This window comes from Pelodiscus sinensis, chromosome 2 (assembly GCF_049634645.1).
Source record: "Pelodiscus sinensis isolate JC-2024 chromosome 2, ASM4963464v1, whole genome shotgun sequence".
Lineage (NCBI taxonomy): Eukaryota > Metazoa > Chordata > Testudines > Trionychidae > Pelodiscus > Pelodiscus sinensis.
Window position 1 is genome coordinate 182,542,056 of NC_134712.1, and position 19,239 is coordinate 182,561,294.

General features: G+C 43.0%; 1 protein-coding gene across 2 annotated transcripts in view; it reads right to left on the reverse strand.

Moving 5' to 3' along the window:
- Positions 1–457: 457 nt before the first annotated feature.
- Positions 458–19,239, reverse strand: part of ANO10 (anoctamin 10) — a 199,433-nt gene continuing 180,651 nt past the window's right edge. For both annotated transcript variants that reach the window (XM_075921961.1, XM_006125564.4), the window contains one exon: positions 458–1,370. In XM_075921961.1, the coding sequence (XP_075778076.1) occupies positions 1,308–1,370 (63 nt within the window). In that variant the 3' untranslated portion in view covers positions 458–1,307. The remainder of the gene's footprint in view (positions 1,371–19,239) is intronic.

The following is a 19,239-nucleotide window of genomic DNA, read 5'->3' on the forward strand; positions in this document are numbered from 1 at the left end:
TCTCATGTCATTTATGGCTTTACAGATCGAAAAATCAAAACTTTAATCTATACCCAAAACGTAATACGTTGACTTCATTGTATTACTCTGGGAAGAGTGACCTTTGTCATAAGTATCTATTATTTACAAATATTAAAGTTTGTTGTGTAATGAAGTATCCAGGTGACAGGTTCCCTTGTGGTACAATTTTGAAAGACATCTAAGTCAGTGCAGTTATCTTCATCATGTAACCACAGATCTATCCAAATAGGATTGCATAGCTGACTTAAAAGTATTTCACATCCAGGGAAAAGTTGGCTCTCACAGAGATGAAAGACGTATAGCAGTAGAAAACAAATTGAATGAAGGCCACATGATCAAGAAGTATAGATTTTGACCTTAATGCCATCAAAAACAATTTAAAATTAGGAGAATTACATTTTCATGATATGTAAGAAACAGTCAGATATGTCAGTACATGTGTGAAAGTATCAGACACAGCTATGGAGTGTCTATTTTAATAGCACTGTTAATTCATTTCAGTTAACAAAAAGATGCATTAATACAGTACTATTGTTCTGCAGAACCACCAAACAGTAATCAGAGTTAATGCTGAATGAAAAGAATACACAACCACCATTCATCTTCATAAACTACTAATTAGCAATTCCTGTTTCATGCCAAATATGCTTTCTTAGCATCTTTTGAAAATAATCTAATTGGGATTCTTTATAAAATTAACATATTATAATGTACAATCTCATTTTATAGCATATATTTCCAAATAACAAGCTTTCTGATTGGTCCTATAGAAAAATTCAGACATCATGCTATATAATAAACATTAGTTAGATTAATTTCCTAGTAAATGCTATGAACAGTGTATAATAAGTGGTCTTTGAAATGATTAACTTTTCTACTACAAGGACAAAAATGGTTAACAAGCATAAGAAACGGTATACTAAGAAGTAAGTACTAATATACCAGACATACCTCTCTTGAAAATCTGCAGATCAAGACTATATTTAGCATCAGGATACATATTCTCAAAGATCTGTTTCATATAATTTTGATATAATGTACAATTGGTGATGACATATTTCAACCAGAGCTAGCATAAACTGGAGTGAGACTGTATTCTGTTACACTGGACAACTGTTGCATATTAGATATGAAATGAAGAAGAAAAGGAACAGGAAAACAATTTTTCAAGCAATCAGTGCTGATGACCAAGTACAGATAATAGATACTCCCTATTGAGTAATCCACTGTAGAGTGCAAACACATAAGATTTTAAATACTTTAAAATAATGTATGCATGTTAACGCTCAATTAATCTTCTTTTCTCTGTGTGTTTCCTCCTTCAACGACTCGGCTGCAAGTTTCATTTGCTGTGAAAGGGGGAAAAAAAGGCGTAAGACACTTGTTGCAGCATAGTTTAAATGAAGCAAAACTACAGAATCTGAAGGTAGAACTGATAAAAGTATCACTTTGAATCTAATTAAATAATGTATAGAATAAGAAATACTTTAAAATTAAATCAAACATTCCTTTGTAATAAAAAGAAAACATGCTGAACTTACACCATTCAAGAATTTTACCAGCAAAAGACAGGTCTCATCAGATCTGAAGAAGTGCCCTATAAGGCTAAAATTGTGTTTTCTCTCACTAAGAGAAGTTGACCCAAGAAAAGATATTACCTCATCCATCTGTCTTTCTCACCAAAAGTGTTAGGGCTGATCTTCACTACCAGGGAGATCAGAGATCAATATTGCTGCAACTGATGCAGCAGGTTTCAATGTAGTGAATCTAGTGAAGACCTCAAATTGATGGCAGATCACTTGCCAATAGACTCTGGGGGCTTGTCTACATTAGACAGTGGATTGATGCTGCAGTGATATTCCACCCTTCTGAGAAGAGCAAGGGAGATGCAGCACCATGAAGACACTGTGGTAAGTCAACTTAAGCTATTTCAACTTCAGCAACATTCCTCACATAGCTGGAGTAGCGTAACTTAGGTCAGATTATTCCAGTAGTGAAGACAAGCCCTTACAGACTGATAGCTCAGTTTGTATGTTAAATGCTTGGATGGAGAATAACACTTATTGTACAGCTAATGAACATAAGCAAACTCTTTCAAATGGAGTTACTGAGCTCTAGAGGCACCACATGGAGATTAGTAAGGCTGCAAGTTACAAGTAGGGATGTAAAATCCTTTTTAATTGGTTAACCAGTTAAACATTAAGTTTAACACGTTGACGGATTAAACGGAGGAGGGAGAGCACTCGCCACTCACAGCAGGTCCCAGCAGGAGGCTATTCAAGCCTCTACTGGTTAACCAGTTCACCATTAACATCCTAGCTGCAGCACTGAAAAAGAGTATCAAATTAAATCAGTTCTTTTAATAACTGGCCATGTATTCAAAAGAACTGTGTGAGGAATTAAATACAATTCTAATATGTAACTGTCATTTATAATTTCGCTAATGTATTGAACAAGCATTGCAGATAGATTAACTTCTCTTTGCTAGAAAATGTATTTCATGGATGTATTGCTAAGTCACAGATCTATTAAAATAGATATAATTTAACTTTAGAGGTTTTTATTCTTGGAGAATGCATTATCCTTTTAGGGTGTTATTTTATGGCCTTTCTTTGAAAAATTAAAATGGGAAATGAAACTGTCTAATCAGGGGGTGGGCAATAATTTCTGATTGGGGACACATCACATTTTGGTAAGTGGCCAAGGGCCAATCTTCCGTCATATTAATAGAGGAGGTACAGGATCTGGGATGAAGGTTGGGGATAAAAGGGAGCTTGGGGTAGTAATTAGGGTGCAGAGTCTGGGAAGGGGTATGGGTGCAGGAGAGGATTCTGATCTGGAAGAGGCGTGTAGGAGAGGGTGCAGGGGCTGGGAGAAGGTAGTGGAGGAGAGGATGCAGGATTCTGGAGTGTGGGCTAGGACCTGGGGCAGGAGATTAAGGTGTGGGAGGGAGTGCAGGTCTAGGAGAGGGTATAGATGCAGGAGTGGAGATGCAGATTTGGTTTATGATTTGGGGGAGGGAGTTGGATGGAAGGATGGGGTGGAGAGCCAGGTGTAGGCTCTGACCGGGAGGTGCTTACTACAGGTAGTTCCCAGCCAGCAGCCCAGAAGGACCCTAAGGTAGGCTCCCTGCCTGCTGCACCTTCTCATGCTGCTCAAAGCAGACAGCTGTGGAGGCCAGGTACTCTGCATGTAGTGTAGTGCGCCCTTTGGAAGGTGGAGAGCCCTCTGTGTGCTGCTTCCGCAGCAAACATGGCCAGGGAGCTTCCATTGGCCTGTTTCTGGCCAGTGAGAGGTATAAGATGGTGCTGAGGGCACAGACAGCACGCAGAAAGGCTCTCCCTAGGTGTGTAGCACACAGAGAGCACGTCTTCCACAGCTGGCTGCTTTGAGCTAGGCTTTGGGAGGGTGGCAGTCCAGATCGAGTTGCCTGGTGGGCCAGAGGTAGCACATGGACTGTATTTTGCTGACCCCCAGTCTAATAGAACCTCTTGCCAATCAAGCTAATTAATTAAAAGAAAATAATCTCTCTCTCAATTCTCTCTTTTTTTAAAAGGATTCCTACCCATCCTGGCTAATAGTCATTGATGGACCTAACCTCCATGAATCTGTCTAGCTCTTTTTTGAACCCTGTTAAAGTCCTAGTCTTCACAAGATTTCAGCCTGCTCACAACTCTATAATAAATACAATTACAACCTTGTTATGTACCACAGCATAATATTTACTTCACCCATAGTATTTCTGGCATTCTCTACTGTTAAAATGATGAATAACACAGTAACTAGGCACAGCAAGTGTACCATACTTTTCAAGATTTGTTGCTTTCTTGTCAGTGTTCTGTTTTCCATAGTCTAGTAAAGAGGTTGTGTTGCTTGAAAGCTTGTCAGTTTAATTTGTTAAAGTTACTATTTTCTTGGAAGTGCCAGGCTAGCATCTCTGCCTACTGGTAGTTCAGAACCTTGGTAAGATTCATGCTAAGCTGCCAGCAGTGCTGCAACAAACAAGACCTCGCTGTGCTCCTAGTTCTACCCTTTCCATGAACAAGCCTGCCCCTTGCATCATGACTCCATGCTGACTTTGATAGCCTATTTCCCTCACAAATGCCTTTCTTCTTTCTCCTACATGGAACCTCCCTCCCTGAAGTAACTAGTAACTAGAGCCGGGCCGTGACACACCAGGCCCGGCTCTACCCCGGCAGCTACTGGAGAGGGCTGGGCTAGCAGTGGGTGGGGCTTAGCTCCAGGGATGAAGGGGCGGTGCTGGGTTTTACCCACCCAAGCCTACTCCCCAGCCTGTGGATGCTATTAAGTGATGACATCATGCTGTCGTTATACAGGAAAAAATTATTTATATATAGAGAGATTTTAATGGCATGACCAAATGCAATCTAAATGAGCACACAATGTAACCTAGCATTCCAATCACTGTTGTTGGAACCCCCTGAGTTTTACCTCTGCTACTGCCTGCATGCATTATGGCTGATGATCCTATTGTTTGTTTATGTAGTCATCATATCCTATAAGCAGAGGCCAGTGAGCATGCCAATGTCATGTTGGTCCAGAGCTACCCTCTGGCTACTATGCTAATTCATGAAGAAATCTCTCACATTCAGGAACCCAAATATGCAGACTTGGCATATCAGAGTCAAAAAAAATTTTTTTCTTTTGTTTTGCTAGTTATGTGATACTTCTTCCTGGGCCGTGTTTTCACATATTTAAAATGATGACCATGAATATGATTTGTAATGAAGTAGATAGGATGGAAAAGGAAATTACTAGAACATATTCACATTCTTTTTTCACTACATGCTCCATTTAAAAAAATGTGAATGAAATTTGTCCGTAAACTAACATTGAAGATAATTCTTTTTTAAAAAATTCACTTCTAGTGTCAGGCTTTTATGAAGCTCAGTGCATCAATATCACTGGGGGCTTCCAAAGTTTGTTGGAAGAGAGAGTAAAACATCAGTTTATTCAGTTCCTTTTCTTTGCCAGGCAACATGCAGCTAAAATAGGTGAATTTACTCCCTGGTAAAAATAAAATCTGGAAAGAGGACAGTGGTGATGTGTTATTCCTGAAGCTACAGCATGTACGTTTCCCACCTGCCCCCCACACTGTCTCTGTGGGAGCTAATGCTTGTGGGGAGACAGCATTTAAGCCAGTTCCCCGCAGAACTGGCTCCCACCTGCCCCCCCACGCTGCTGCCTTGCCATGGGAGGCAGCAATAGGGTTGCCAGATGGTTTCAACAAAAATACTGGACGCACTTGATACTACATCACAATCTACATTACATCTTATTTAGAAAATACTGGACATTTATATTTTCTCAATTTTTTTCCTGAACCGAAAGCTCAAATACTGGACTGTCCGGTTCAAAACTGGACACCCGGCAACCCTAGGCAGCAAGGGGGTGTGAGATGGCTCCACAGTAACCAGCACATGTGGAAGGCCATATATATCACACACACACACACACCCTCTCTCTCTCTCTCTAATGGGCTGTACCCCCTGTTCTGTACATCTGCCAACCTCCCTCTCTCTGGGGGTAGGCAGCCCTGGGTCTGCCCCTGGCTGTCGCGTAAGTCCAGGCCGAGGCATGGCAGACCTAGCCAGCCCTGGCTCTCCCTCTGTGCACCCTGGACAGGGCCGAAGTTGCACCAGCCCCAGCTCTTGTCCCCATCCACTGGGCAGGGCTGAGGCCATGCCAGCCCTAGCTCTTTCTCCTGGCTGCCAGGCAGGGCCGAAGACACACCAGGCGCCCGCCCCGCCCAGCCTGAGCAGCTGCTGCTTTCTCCTCCAGCTGCTGGAGGGTTGGGCTGGGCCGGGATGAAGCTGCGGAGTGCAGCAGGCCCGGCTGGGGGCCACACAGCTTCCACCCCCCTACTCCCTGAGCACGGGGCAGGGAGGAGGCTGCATGGCTTGCGGCTCCCCGAGCATGGGGGAGGCAGAAGGCCACACTACTGAGGGCAGAGGGAGGGACTGCAGGACGCAGAGTGACGCATGATATCACACTGTTATCTCACAGAAAAGTTTCTATATATATAAATAAAGGGAAATTCCAGACTAGAGGAGTGCACATGTAATACCAATATTCAGAAAGGGAAAGAAGGATGATTCAGGTTACTCTAAGCCAGTTAACTTGACATCAATCCCAGACAAAATAATGGGAAAAGCTGATATAGGATTCAATTAATAAAGAATTAAAGGACCAAAATATAAATAAAGCTATTTGCAGAAAACAGATTTATCAAACAAACCTAATTCCAATCCTTTATGAGAACAACAGGCTGATTTGCCTGTGAACTGGAGAGCCTAGGGCTCAGCCAGACCTGATTACAAGATAAGCCTCATTTGTAAGGGTTCAGGTGATTCCAATATAATAAAAGGAAGTAGAAAGATGCAGAGGGTGTGTATGGTTGAGAGAACAGGAACTGAGGAAGCTCTGTAAACAGGAGCTGTATGGAACTGGGACTTGTGAGAGGAGCAGCTACATGGAAGAAGTTTGGCTACTGCAGAAACTTAATCAGATACCACCTGAGAGTGATAGTAAAAAAAGCTCCAAGGAGGAGCAAAACCAGAAGGGGACTCGAGAGGAAGCTGAAGGGAGAGAGCTGCCTCCTGCAGGTTGGACCTGCCCTCCCTAGTCCAGCCCCATCAGGACCTGACCAGACCCGAAGTAGAGAGTTTGCTGGACTGTGGAGGTCATTGCCAGACCCCTGCCACCAGTCCAGTTGGCCTGGCAGGCTCCCAGTCACCAGCCCTCCTGCTACCAGATTCCTGGCCACTGGGGCTCTTTGGACCATGGATGTTGCTGGACCAGAGAGTCCCAGTTTAGAGAAGTTCAATCTGTACTACAATGAAACTACAGATTTGGCAGATAAAGGTAACGGCACAGATGTCACACTTAAGACTTCAGTAAGGTATTTGATTTAGTACTACCTCACCTTTTGATTGAAGAAATCAACAGTCCACAATATCAATAAGGCTTATGTTAAATGCATTAAGAACTGGATGATACATCTCAAATAGTAGTCATCTGTGGGGAATAATCAATTTTACAGAGAATGGTGGAAGGGTAAATAATGATGAAGACAAGGCAATCATACAGTGTAACCTGGATCACTTGGTAAACTGGGTCCATTCTAACAAATGGCATTTTATTACAGCCAAATACAGTACAAAGTTATGCATCTAGGAACAAGGAATGCAGACCATATCTACAAAATGGGAGATTGTATCATGGAAAGAAGTGACTCTGAAAATTATGTGCAGTGGATAAGCAATTCAACATGCATTTCTAGAGCAATGGTGCAGCAAAAAGGGCTAATGTGATCCCTGGATATACAAAGAGGGGATGTTATGCTTTCCCTATCCGGATGTTATGCTTCAGTCAAACACATGTAATTGGACTCAGTTGTAACTGGGTTAAAAGTTATGAAATGTGATATAACAGGATATAAGATGATATACTGTTCTGTTTCTGGCCTTAAAAATTTATGAAATGGTACCAGACAGGAGCTCTGGGGCAATATAAAGTCAAAGGTGACATTTGTAAATTCCTAGATCAATAAACCAAGTCAGAACCCAGTGTCTTAGCTAACTTAAAAAAAAAAAAAATCAGGGAAAATGTGATATATTGGAGTCACTATCATCATGCTTCTCTACAGTGGAAACATACATGACATCAGAGAAGTCTTCTTGCTCTACTGGAGTTAATAGGAAGTTACTGGGCATTTAGCACTTTTGAAAATCAGAATATCTATCCAGGATTTTCATATGGAATTAAGAGCCTAATTACAGGCTCCTGTTTTTTAAAAATTTAGGCCCTGAAAATAAATGATGCAATAATCGTGTAAGCTCAGAGGCTGGGCCCAGCCTAAACTGGTAAGTGCTCCATCCTGCCACTAGTGCATAGAGAGGCCAAAAAAATGTCAAGATCTCAGGGATTTTCACCTGTCTTGCCCTAGGGAGCAGACTCAAAAATGAGAACCTTGTCAGAGAGTATCTTTAGAAAAATGAAAACATTAACTAGTATAAATAGAAAAAAGTAAAATTAAGTTTTAAAATATTCAAATTATCTGGAGACATTCAGATAGGTGAGCGCATTTTTTAAAGTATTATTTAATATTGTCCGTACTAAGCAAATATATAACAAAAATAACACCCTAACACTCTCCTTTTACTTTTGACAGCATGTCATTTTAAAAAACCACATTACTATTAAAAGTAGTTTTAATTTAAAATTGATATCATAGTATTTATAATACTAGAGGATTACCTAATGTTATGTGGTAACAATTAGTTTTTGTTTTTTGGAAAATAAAATGAAAATGTACTTGCTTCATGTTAATCATTTCCCTGAGGTGGGGCTGGGGATGAGGGCAGACCCAGGGAGAGAGGACTAACTCAGCCCTTTCTGACCACAACAGCTTAGGGCTAAGTGAGAAGCACCTCTCCACGGCCACTGCAGCTCCAGCAGACACAGCTGAGGGAAGGGTCCATGTCATCTGACCCTGCATTCCCCAGTCAGATTGATGAATGCAGCAAACTGTGCATTTTCCCTTCATACCCTGATGAAGGGGGGGAAAAAAGTCATGTCCATATATGAATTGGGGGAGGGAGAAGAGCTTCAGTCCTCTCCTCCCTAATGAGCACCTGGAGGGTAGGAGGCTCATGGTGAGGGTAGTCCCAGACATGAGGGGGATGCCCAGCCAGCCTCTTCCACCTTCCTAGTGATTCTGTCTCTTTTCTGTATGGTTTTATGCATCCCCATATGAATGTGTTTCTATATCTTTTTATGAGTTCCCATACATTTTTTTGGGGGGGGAGGGAGGGGGCTTCAAGTTCCTCCCCTCAGCTTCCCTAAAGGGTGCTCGAGGGTGGGAGGCTCGGACAGTCCTGGATGGAGAAGAATGCACCCAGCCAACCTCTTTTACCTGCCTGGTGATTCTGTCTCTCTTCTGTATAGTTTTATGAGAAGCAAACCCATTCCTGGCACAGACAGACACACAAACACTCTTAAATATATAGTAGATAGTTGTCTCTTTCTCCACAGCTGCCCCCTGCTGCCACAATGGGGTTATAGCTGTACCAGTCCCCATCTCTGGCCCCTGGCTGCCCCATTGAGGAATTAGAGTATAATTCTCCCTGTTAGCAAAGCCCTCCCTTTCCATTTTATGAAGAATAACAACATTCCAGGCATATCCCATTGTCCTGGCACAACCAAACCCTTAATTTGCTTTAAATTATTATAAGAAGAAGCTGCATACCAAATTTACATGTCCTAGTTGTTACCGTTTAGGAGGAGTTCTTGGACACACATATCGACGGATGGACAGACATACGGACAGACAAACTCTTTCAAATATATAGTAGATAAAGCTTTATCATAATAGAGTAAAAGAAATTTACTTTATTTGTTTTAAATTATTTGATGAAAAAGAAATATACTATCAAAGTTACAATAGGCAAGGAATAATAAATTAGCAGTGGAAAAGATTTGTGTCACATCATTCAGTCCATTCTCCTTCCCTGTGCAAGCTTGTTCCCATACTGTATTTTCCCCAAAGTATAATTTCTAGGACTTTCTGAAGTCTATTTTTATTTGCCTACAAGGGGACAATATCCTCTGGGAAATATTTGACAACATTATAGCTCTTGATCAGAAAAACTTTGACAATTTCTAGTAGTTAGATTTTTTGGAAATTTTCTGAAGTTTATCTTAACATTTATAAAATGCAGTCAGGGCATGGCTGCAACTGTTTACAAATCAACAACAGTGCAACAAGCACTATTCCTTCATTCATCCAGGGTACTTTCGACAAAGTACATGTCCATCCTGCCAAGAAAACTCTAATCCTCAATTTGGAAAGACTATTCCCTCATAGATAAGAGGTCATTTAGTCTCGCTCAACTAAATGCTGAGGTATTCAATCCTAATGAGATACTGTGAGTTTATTCAAATTGGCTGTGGTAACTTTATGATGTGGTCTGCATATACACAAGGGACATATCTGTGGGTTACCAAACTTCCCCTTTTCATTTAAAACATACAATCCAATATTAATGTTATTCTGAGAGGCATACAGCATATCGACTAAAAAGCACATGAAATTGGAGCATAAGCTTTCGTGGGCAAAGACCCACTTCATCAGATGCATGTAGTGGAAATTTCCAGAGGCAGGTATAAATAAGCAGGCAAGAATCAGGCTAGAGATAACGAAGTAAATTCAGTCAGGGAGGATGAGGGCCACTTCTAGCAGCTGATCTGGAGGTGTGAATACCAAGAGAGGAGAAACTGCTTTTGTAATTGGCTAGCCATTCACAGTCTTTGTTTAATCCTGAGCTGATGGTGTCAAATTTGCAGATGAACTGCAGCTCAGCAGTTTCTTTCTGAAGTCTGGTCCTGAACTTTTTTTTTGCTGCAGGGTGGCTACCTTTAAATAGCAGATTTAAGGTAGCAGATTTATGCTCCAATACATCTGTTAGCCTATAAGGTGCTATAGGACTCCTTGTCGCTTTTACAGGTCCAGACTAACATGGCTACTACCCCTCTTATACTTGATATGTAAACTTATTAGTTTAAAACTTTTAAATGGTGAAAATTATGGATGCTAATGTGGTTCTAAAATATAGTGTAATAAATATTTCTGAAAGAAATAGCCTGTAATTTTAAACACAATACAAAATTACCAGTCTAAGGATGAAATCTTGGTCCCATTAAAGTCAATGGCAAAATCCATCAGAATTTCACCCTAATTGCTTAAAAGGTTATGTTAGGACAAAACATTTTGTGCATGGTTTCCAATAAAATGGTGAGAGGGAAACCTCCCTTGCAACAGGCTGCTTGCTTCTTTTGTTTGGAAGCTATGCAAGTGAAAGGATTTAGTATTTTGTTTATATTTGTAAAGCTCCTATCTGCCTGAATCTTTCTAGAACTATAAAGTACGTTTGTTAGTTACTTGAATAAAACAGACAGCAGTAAAAGAATGCCCCAAATACAAATATTGTACAAATTCAAATATTTTTACTTTATGTGCCTCTTTCAGTGCTATTTATGCATTGCCACTATAGCCCCTTACACAGAAGTTTCAGGCTCTCTCTCTCTTCAGCATTAGTAGCTATTCTGCAAAGTTTTAGCATCTTGTGTAATTATGTTCTAGGGAAGACAGCATTATAGTGACATTCTGTACAGGATTTACAGTGTGGTTCAATGCCTCTCCGCACCCCATCGCACAAATTATTCCATAGCCCCTGGTGTTATAGTTAAAGATTTTTAACAGCTACTGACCCATGTTGAATGGTTTTGCATTTTAAGTAACTGTGTAACATGAAGAACAAGCTGAACTAAGGTTGCCAGGCGACTGGTTTTTGATTGGCATGCCTGGTTGAAAAAGGACCTTGGAGCCTCTGGTCAGCACTGCATACTGGATCACTAAAAGTCTGGTCACTGCTGCAAAGGGGCTAAGATAGGCTCCCTGCTTGTCCTCACTTGGTTGTGGCTCCCAGAAGTGGCTAGCTCCTAGGCGTGGGGTCGCCCCTCTATTCCAGTTCCACATCTTCCATTGGCCAGGAACAGCAGTCTGCAGCATCACCTGGCTGTCTCTGTGCCTAGGAGGCGGACATGCTGGTCACTTTTGGGAGCTGCCTGAGGGAAGTGCTGCCTGGTCGGAGCCCATACCCCAATCCTGCTTCCACATTCCAAATGCCTACCACAGGTTGGAACCCCTTCCTGCATCCTAACTCCCAGAGTCTATATCCCATATCCACTAACATAAGAACATCAGAACGGCCATACTAGGTCAGACCAAAGGTCTATTTAGCCCAGTATCCTATCTGCCGACAGTGGCCAGTGCCAGGTGCCCCAGAAGGGGTGGACAGAAGACAATGATCAAGCAATTTGTCTCCTGCCATCCTTCTCCAGCCTCTGACAAACAGAGGCCAGGGGCAACATTCCTTACCCCCTGGCTAACACCCTTTTATGGACCTAACCTCCATGAATTTATCTCTCTCATTTTTAAACTCTGTTATAGTCCTAGCCTTCACAGCCTCCTCTGGCAAGAAGTTCCACAGGTTGACTGTGTGCTGTGTGAAGAACTTTATTTTATTAGTTTTAAACCTGCTACCCATTAATTTCATTTGGTGTCCTCTAGTTCTTATATTATGGGAACAAGTACATAACTTTTCTTTATTTACCCTCTCCATACCACTCATGATTTTACATACCTCTATGATACCACCCCTCAGTCTCCTCTTTTGTAAACTGAAAAGTCCAAGTCTCTTTAGCCTCTCCTCATATGGGACCCATTCCAAACCCTTAATCATTTTATTTGCTCTTTTCTGAACATTTTTAATGCCAAAATATCTTTTTTGAGGTGAGGAGACAACATCTGTATGCAGTATTCAATATGTGGGCGTACTATAGTTTTATATAGGGGCAGTAAGATATTCTTTGTCTTATTTTCTATCCCTTTTTTAATCATTCCTAGCATCCTATTTGCTTTTTTGACTGCCACTGCACACTGTGTGAACGTTTTCAGAGAACTATCCATGATAACTCCAAGATCTCTTTCCTGATTAGTTCTAGCTAATTAGCTCCCATCATATTGTATGTATAGTTGGGGTTATTTTTTCCAACGTGCATTACTTTACACTTATCCACATTAAATTTCATTTGCCATTTTGTTGCCCAATCAACCAGTTTGGTGAGATCTTTTTGAAGTTCTTCACAGTCTACTTTGGTCTTGACTATCTTGAATAGTTTAGTACCGTCCACAAACTTTGCCACCTCACTGCTTACCCCTTTCTCTAGACCGTTTATGAATAAGTTGAATAGGGCTGGTCCTAGGACTGACCCTTGGGGAACACCACTAGTTATACCTCTCCATTCTGAAAATTTACCATTTACTCCTACCCTTTGTTTCCTGTCTTTTAACCAGTTCTCAATCCAGGAAAGGATCTTCCCTCTTATCTCATGACAACCTAATTTACACAAGAGCCTTTGGTGAGGAACCTTGTCAAAGGCTTTCTGGAAATCTAAGTATACTATATCTACTGGATCCCCCTTGTCCACATGTTTGTTAACCCCTTCAAAGAACTCTAATAAATTAGTAAGACATGATTTCCCTTTAGGGAAACCATGCTGACTTTTGCCCAACAAATTATGTTCTTCTACATATCTGACAATTTTATTCTTTACTATCGTTTCAACTAATTTGCCAGGTACTGACGTTAGACTTACTGGTCTGTAATTGCCAGGGTTGCCTCTAGAGCCCTTTTAAAATATTGGCGTTATGTTAGCTGTCTTCCAGTCCTTGGGTACAGAAGCTGATTTAAAGGATAGGTTACAAACCACAGTTAATAGTTCTGCAATTTCCCATTTGAGTTCTTTCAGAACCCTTGGGTGAATGCTATATGATTCCGGTGATTTGTTACTATTAAGTTTTTCAATTTGTTCCAAAACCTCCTCTAATGACACTTCAATCCGGGACAGTTCCTCAGATTCATCACCCACAAACGACGGTGCAGGTTTGGGAATATCCCTAACATCCTCAGCCGTGAAGACTGAAGCAAAGAAATCATTTAGTCTCTGCACAATGGCTTTATCGTCCTTGATTGCTCCTTTTGTATTTCGATCGTCCAGGGGCCCCACTGGTTTTTTAGCAGGCTTCCTGCTTCTAATGTACTTAAAATACATTTTGCTATTACTTTTTGAGTTTTGGGCTAGCTGTTCCTCAAAATCTTTTTTGGCTTTTCTTACCACATTATTACACTTAATTTGGCAGTGTTTATGTTCCTTTCTATTTACCACACTAGGATTGGACTTCCACTTCTTAAAATATGCCTTTTTATCTCTCACTGCTTCTTTTACATGGTTGTTAAGCCATGGTGACTCTTTTTTAGGTCTCTTACTATGTAGGTCTCTTACTCTCCTGCCCAGGTCAGAACCTCTTCCTGCACCCTAAACACTCTCTTGCACTCTAACCCAACCCCCTTCCCATATGCCAAGCACCTTAACCCCAGCCTGGTGCCCCTCCCACCCCCCCACTCCAAATCCCTCTTATTTTGGCCCCAGCCAGAGCCCTCACCCCCCAATATCCTGCAGGAAAGGGAGTGAGAGTGTCAGAGACCAAGGAATGGAAGGAGTGGGGGATGGAGTAAGTAGGGGCAGGAGTGGGACAATGGTTCATTTTTGCACGATTAGAAAGCTGGTAGCCCTAGGCTGAATATTTAAGACATGCAATAGAAAGTAACATCTTTTATGGAAACTTATATGAAATGCTGGTGTGTATACTTTATTCCAAATTTTGAGGTTGGCTTTAGTGATTTTAAAAATAGTGATTTTTTAAAAAAAAAACAATGAATACCTCACAGAAAGAGAACAGGTTCTATCTAGATAAAGGGCTGGGTTGGAAAATAAGTACAGGTTCAACCTCTCAGATCCAGGGCTCTCTGATTTGGCAACATCTGTGGTCCAATAGGATCATGGATGTTGCTGGACGAAAGAGCCCTAGCGCATGGGCAGCAGCTTCTGGGGAGTCCCAGTCTGGGGATATCTGGCCAGGCTGGCAGTGGAGGGGCCGGACCAGGCAGATCCAACCTGTAGTACTCTTTTAAACTCTACTTTTCTTTTTTCTTTTAAAGTTTTTCTTCCTGCATCCATCACTCAACAAATCCATTACTTCAGAATTTCATAGCCACATCCACTATATCAGGTCTTCCCACCTTTCTTACATACAGTAGGACATGAAATTTAGACTAAACTCTATCACTATCATATGAAAATGTTAATAAGTACAGCATTTAAAAGAGGAGTATTTAATTTCAGTAACATTTAACCATTTATTATTTTAAATCAGTGGTGGGGAGCCTTTTTGGGGGGCTGCTGACCACAAGAAAAGTCAGTCAGTGGGGGACAGTGAGGACTGGAGTGCCAGCGCCAGCTCCCCAATGCTGGGGGGAGGAAGGAGCCCTGAGCCCTGGGGGCCAGATGCAGGCAAGACAGGGACTACGTCAGGCCCCTCGGGCTTAGCTTTCCCCCTCCCCCACTGCTTTAAATGATCAATTATTAAAATTATAATAATTGAACATATATTACAGCAATACTTGTATGCATGCAAAGATACCATAATTAATACTTTCCTTTTTAAATAACCCTGTCTAGGCCGCCAGTCCCAATGCATACCGTTCACTCACCTCTATCCATCTACACCAGTGAGGGGCAATCTAGGTGAGTGAGTGGGCCTCATGAGTAGCCCTCCCTTATCTCAGTGGCATGCAAGATTGTTGTAACTAAGATGATCTCTTGGGATAGGACAGTTTTGCTAATTGGACTTATATACAGGCAGTCCCTGGGTTACATGGATCCAACTTACATCGGATCCCTACTTACAAACGGGGTGAGGCAACCCCGCACTAGCTGCTTCCCCCCAGCAGACCAGGGAGACGCGAAGCTAGCGCTCCCCTCCCCCAGCAGACCAGGGAGACATGGAGCGGCTTTTCTCAGCAGACACCTCAGCTTGAGAATAAAGGACTGAGGGAAGTGAGGTGTGGGAGAATAAAACTGAGCTCTGGAGAAATGTTTGGCTAGAGTTTCCCCGACAATATGTACCAGTTCCGACTTACATACAAATTCGACTTAAGAACAAACCTACAATCCCTATCTTGTACATAACCTAGGGACAGCCTGTACCTAGAATGTGTGAGGGCCACCAATTAAACTGTAGCAGCACTTCAATTGGATGCAGGAGGAGTGCATGGTTCTCACAATATTGTAAGCAATCAGCACACACCTCACTTAATTTGCTCTTGCTTTAAATGTGTGTCACTTTTGTAACACTGATAGGAAAAAAAACGATGTTGATGAAAATCAGGAGAATCTGGCAATTCTGTGCATGGGCAACCGTAAAGAAAATGTCTCATGGGCCGCACATAGAACCCCAATTGGACCCTTGGACTGCAGGTTGCCCACCACTTATCTAGACACCCAAGGATCACCATGTTTCTCAAACAATAGGGTGAGGGGGGGTTGGGTTTTTTTTGCTGTCTTTTTAACTTTTCCTCTCCTTTTCCTCTTTCTCCCATTCTTTCTCTTTTTTATATTCTCTCTTTCCCCCATCTCTATCTTGTCTTTTTAAATTTTCTTTACTTCCTCTTCTGCTCTTTCCTGATTCCTTCCACAGTTCATTTCCTGATTGATTCCTTGCCCTTTTAGTTGCATGCACTTCCTTATTCCTTGTTACTGCTCTGATCTGCATCCACTTGCAGCAGTAGGGAAGGGTCAAATTTGGTGGTGTGAAAAGTATTGTTATTGCTGTGCTAAGCAGGACATTATATAGGGTACGTCTAGACTACATGCCTCTGTCGCCAGAGGCATGTAGATTAGGCTACCCGACAGAGTAAAATGAAGCGGCGATTTAAATAATCGCCGCTTCATTTAAATTTACATGGCTGCCGCTTTGAGCCGACAAACAGCTGATCAGCTGTTTGTCGGCTCAGCGCGATAGTCTGGACGCTCCCCTGCCGACATCAAAGGGAGCTGTCGACAACCCAGGTATGCCTCATCCCAGGAGGCATACCTGGGTTGTCGACAGCTCCCTTTGATGTCGGCAGGGGAGCGTCCAGACTATCGCGCTGAGCCGACAAACAGCTGATCAGCTGTTTGTCGGCTCAAAGCGGCAGCCATGTAAATTTAAATGAAGCGGCGATTATTTAAATCGCCGCTTCATTTTACTCTGTCGGGTAGCCTAATCTACATGCCTCTGGCGACAGAGGCATGTAGTCTAGACGTACCCTATGATTCCTACCTATGCACATATTTTTTCTTCAATGCACATATCTTCCTCCTGGCCTGGCAGAGGGGAGAAACTCCACAAAGACATGGAACAAGGAAGTGACTAAGCACTTTTGGGAAGCAGCAGCAGCTTGGTTGTCCAGAAGCTGCAGGGAAGAGAGATGCATTGGAGGAAACTGCATACAGAGCAGTTGCAGCAGAAGCCAGGGAAATTAGTGTATGTCTGTCAGACATGCACACAGAAGAAGGTTGGTGTGAGACTTATGGGGGGAAGCAGAGATCTGACAGGATGCCAGGGATGAAGGATCGCAATCTAACCCACTAAAGGCATGTCTTCACTCACCATGCTGGAAATCAATGTTCTGCTGTTCAATTTAGTGTATCTAGTATAGATCCATAAATTGAATGCTGAAGGCAGCTCCAGGTGGCGCCCTGTACTCCTCACAGTCATGAAGAGTAAGGGAAGCCAACCAGAGCATTTGCTCCCGTCGACCTCCTGCTATGTGGACACCGCCCAGCTCAGCTTAAAGTATGCTACAAAGCTGGAGTTGCATACTTTAAGCTGACTTTCCAGGTCTAGTAGACCTGGCCTAAGTGATTCTGGTCTGGAAACCCCAAAGCTCCTATTTGCTTTGAACAAATCCTGGACAGGGAGAGGGCACTCCAGGAATTAGGCCTGAAAAAACTTCCTCACGAGCTCATAGAAAAATTGCTGTTGATCACTTTGACCTGTAAGTATTTAAGCTACTGTATCCTAGAGTATTTTTAACCTGCATTTTCTTTCCAGGCACTAGTAAAACACCTTTTCAGGGGTTTGAGCAGTTACTATGTGTTTAAGCCAAGTGTTTGAGCAGTTACTATGACCCACCAGAGCTACCGTTTACAAGGCCTACTAAGCTGAAATGGTTTCAGCACTTGCTTTTGAATTGTGGTGCGAAGTGCTGAGTCGCTATAATAATTACAGCACAAACAACACTCTCCCTGAAGCCTATGCACTACTCCACTTCAAAGAATTAAAACTGTTATACTTTTCCCTTCTCCTCTCACTGCTCTGCTTGTTTGCTCAGGAGCTGTGAGAAGAGAAGGTGGAGCAAAGTACAATGAAGATTTTAAAAAAAGAATCCCCCCAAAAAAGGAAGTTACTTTGTGCAGTAACGACTGTTCTTCGAGCTGTGTCCCCCTGTGGGTGCTCCCCTATTGGTGATAGGTTGTCTTGGAGGCACATAGCAGAGCTTTCAAGCAGTTGTCAGTTGGGCTGCGCATGCACAAAAGGCGCCTCGTACCATTTGCACTTTGACGCCTTGTGCACGCAGCCCAACCCCCCCCCCCTTCAGTTCCTCGTTTACGCCTAAGTAGCCAAGACTCTCAGCAGAGGGGAGGCTTGGAGGGTCGTGGAGCACCCACAGGGACACACATCATGAAGAACAGTTGTTACTGCACAGGATGAGATAACTGGAACAAGAAAACCTAACTAGTGAAACACTGAACATAAAACTATGCTAAAAATCTACGTGAGAACAAATGCCTGAGGTGAGAGATGAGCTTAGGATTGCCAGATGGTCTCCTAAAAAATACCAGAAAACCTGTATTTTTTTGGCCAAGGGGGGGGGGGGAAAAAAAAAAAAGGAATGCGGGATAAGCAGTGGTCACAACCCCATCTCCCAGCTGGGACTCTCAGGCTCAGAGGTGGGGCCACGATCGGCGCTGGGAGCCTGTGATTGCACAGAAACCTTGTGGGGGTGGACTCCCAGAAACTCCTCCCACCCTCGCCAGGCTTCTGCACAATCACAGGCTCCCGGTGCCTGGCGGCCCCACCTGCCATCCTGGGAGTCCCAGCTGGGAGGCGGGGCCGCAATTGCTGCTCTGGGCACTTCAGAAGCCTAGCCGGGGCAGGGAGAGTGGCTGAGAATCCCAGCTACTCCCCGCGCAAAGGCTTCTGAAGCACCCAAGAGCGGCAATTGCGGCCCCGCCTCCCAGCTGGGACTCCCAGGATGGCAGGCGGGGCCACCATCGGCGCTGTGAGTCCCAGCCACTCCCCCCGCCCCCGCCAGGCTTCTGCGCAATCACAGGCTCCTAGCGCTGATCGTGGGCCCGCCTTCCAGCCACTGCCCCGCCCACGCCAGGTTTCTGTCCGGTGCGCAGCCGGAAAAATCAGAGAATACTGGACATTGCACATGGCCGGTATTCTCTGTTTTTTTTTTTTTTTTTTTTTTTTTACCAGACAAAGAGCGCGAATACAGGACTGTCTGATAGAATACTGGACACCTGGCAACCCTAGATGAGCTCTGTCTGTAAGTGAGGGCGGTAAGCGAGGAGCTGAAGGGGTTGTCAGGCCACACATGAGGCACCAAAGCGCATGCACGGCCCAACTGACAACTGCTTGAAAAGCTCCAATCTGTGGCTCCAGAACGACCCCATCACCAA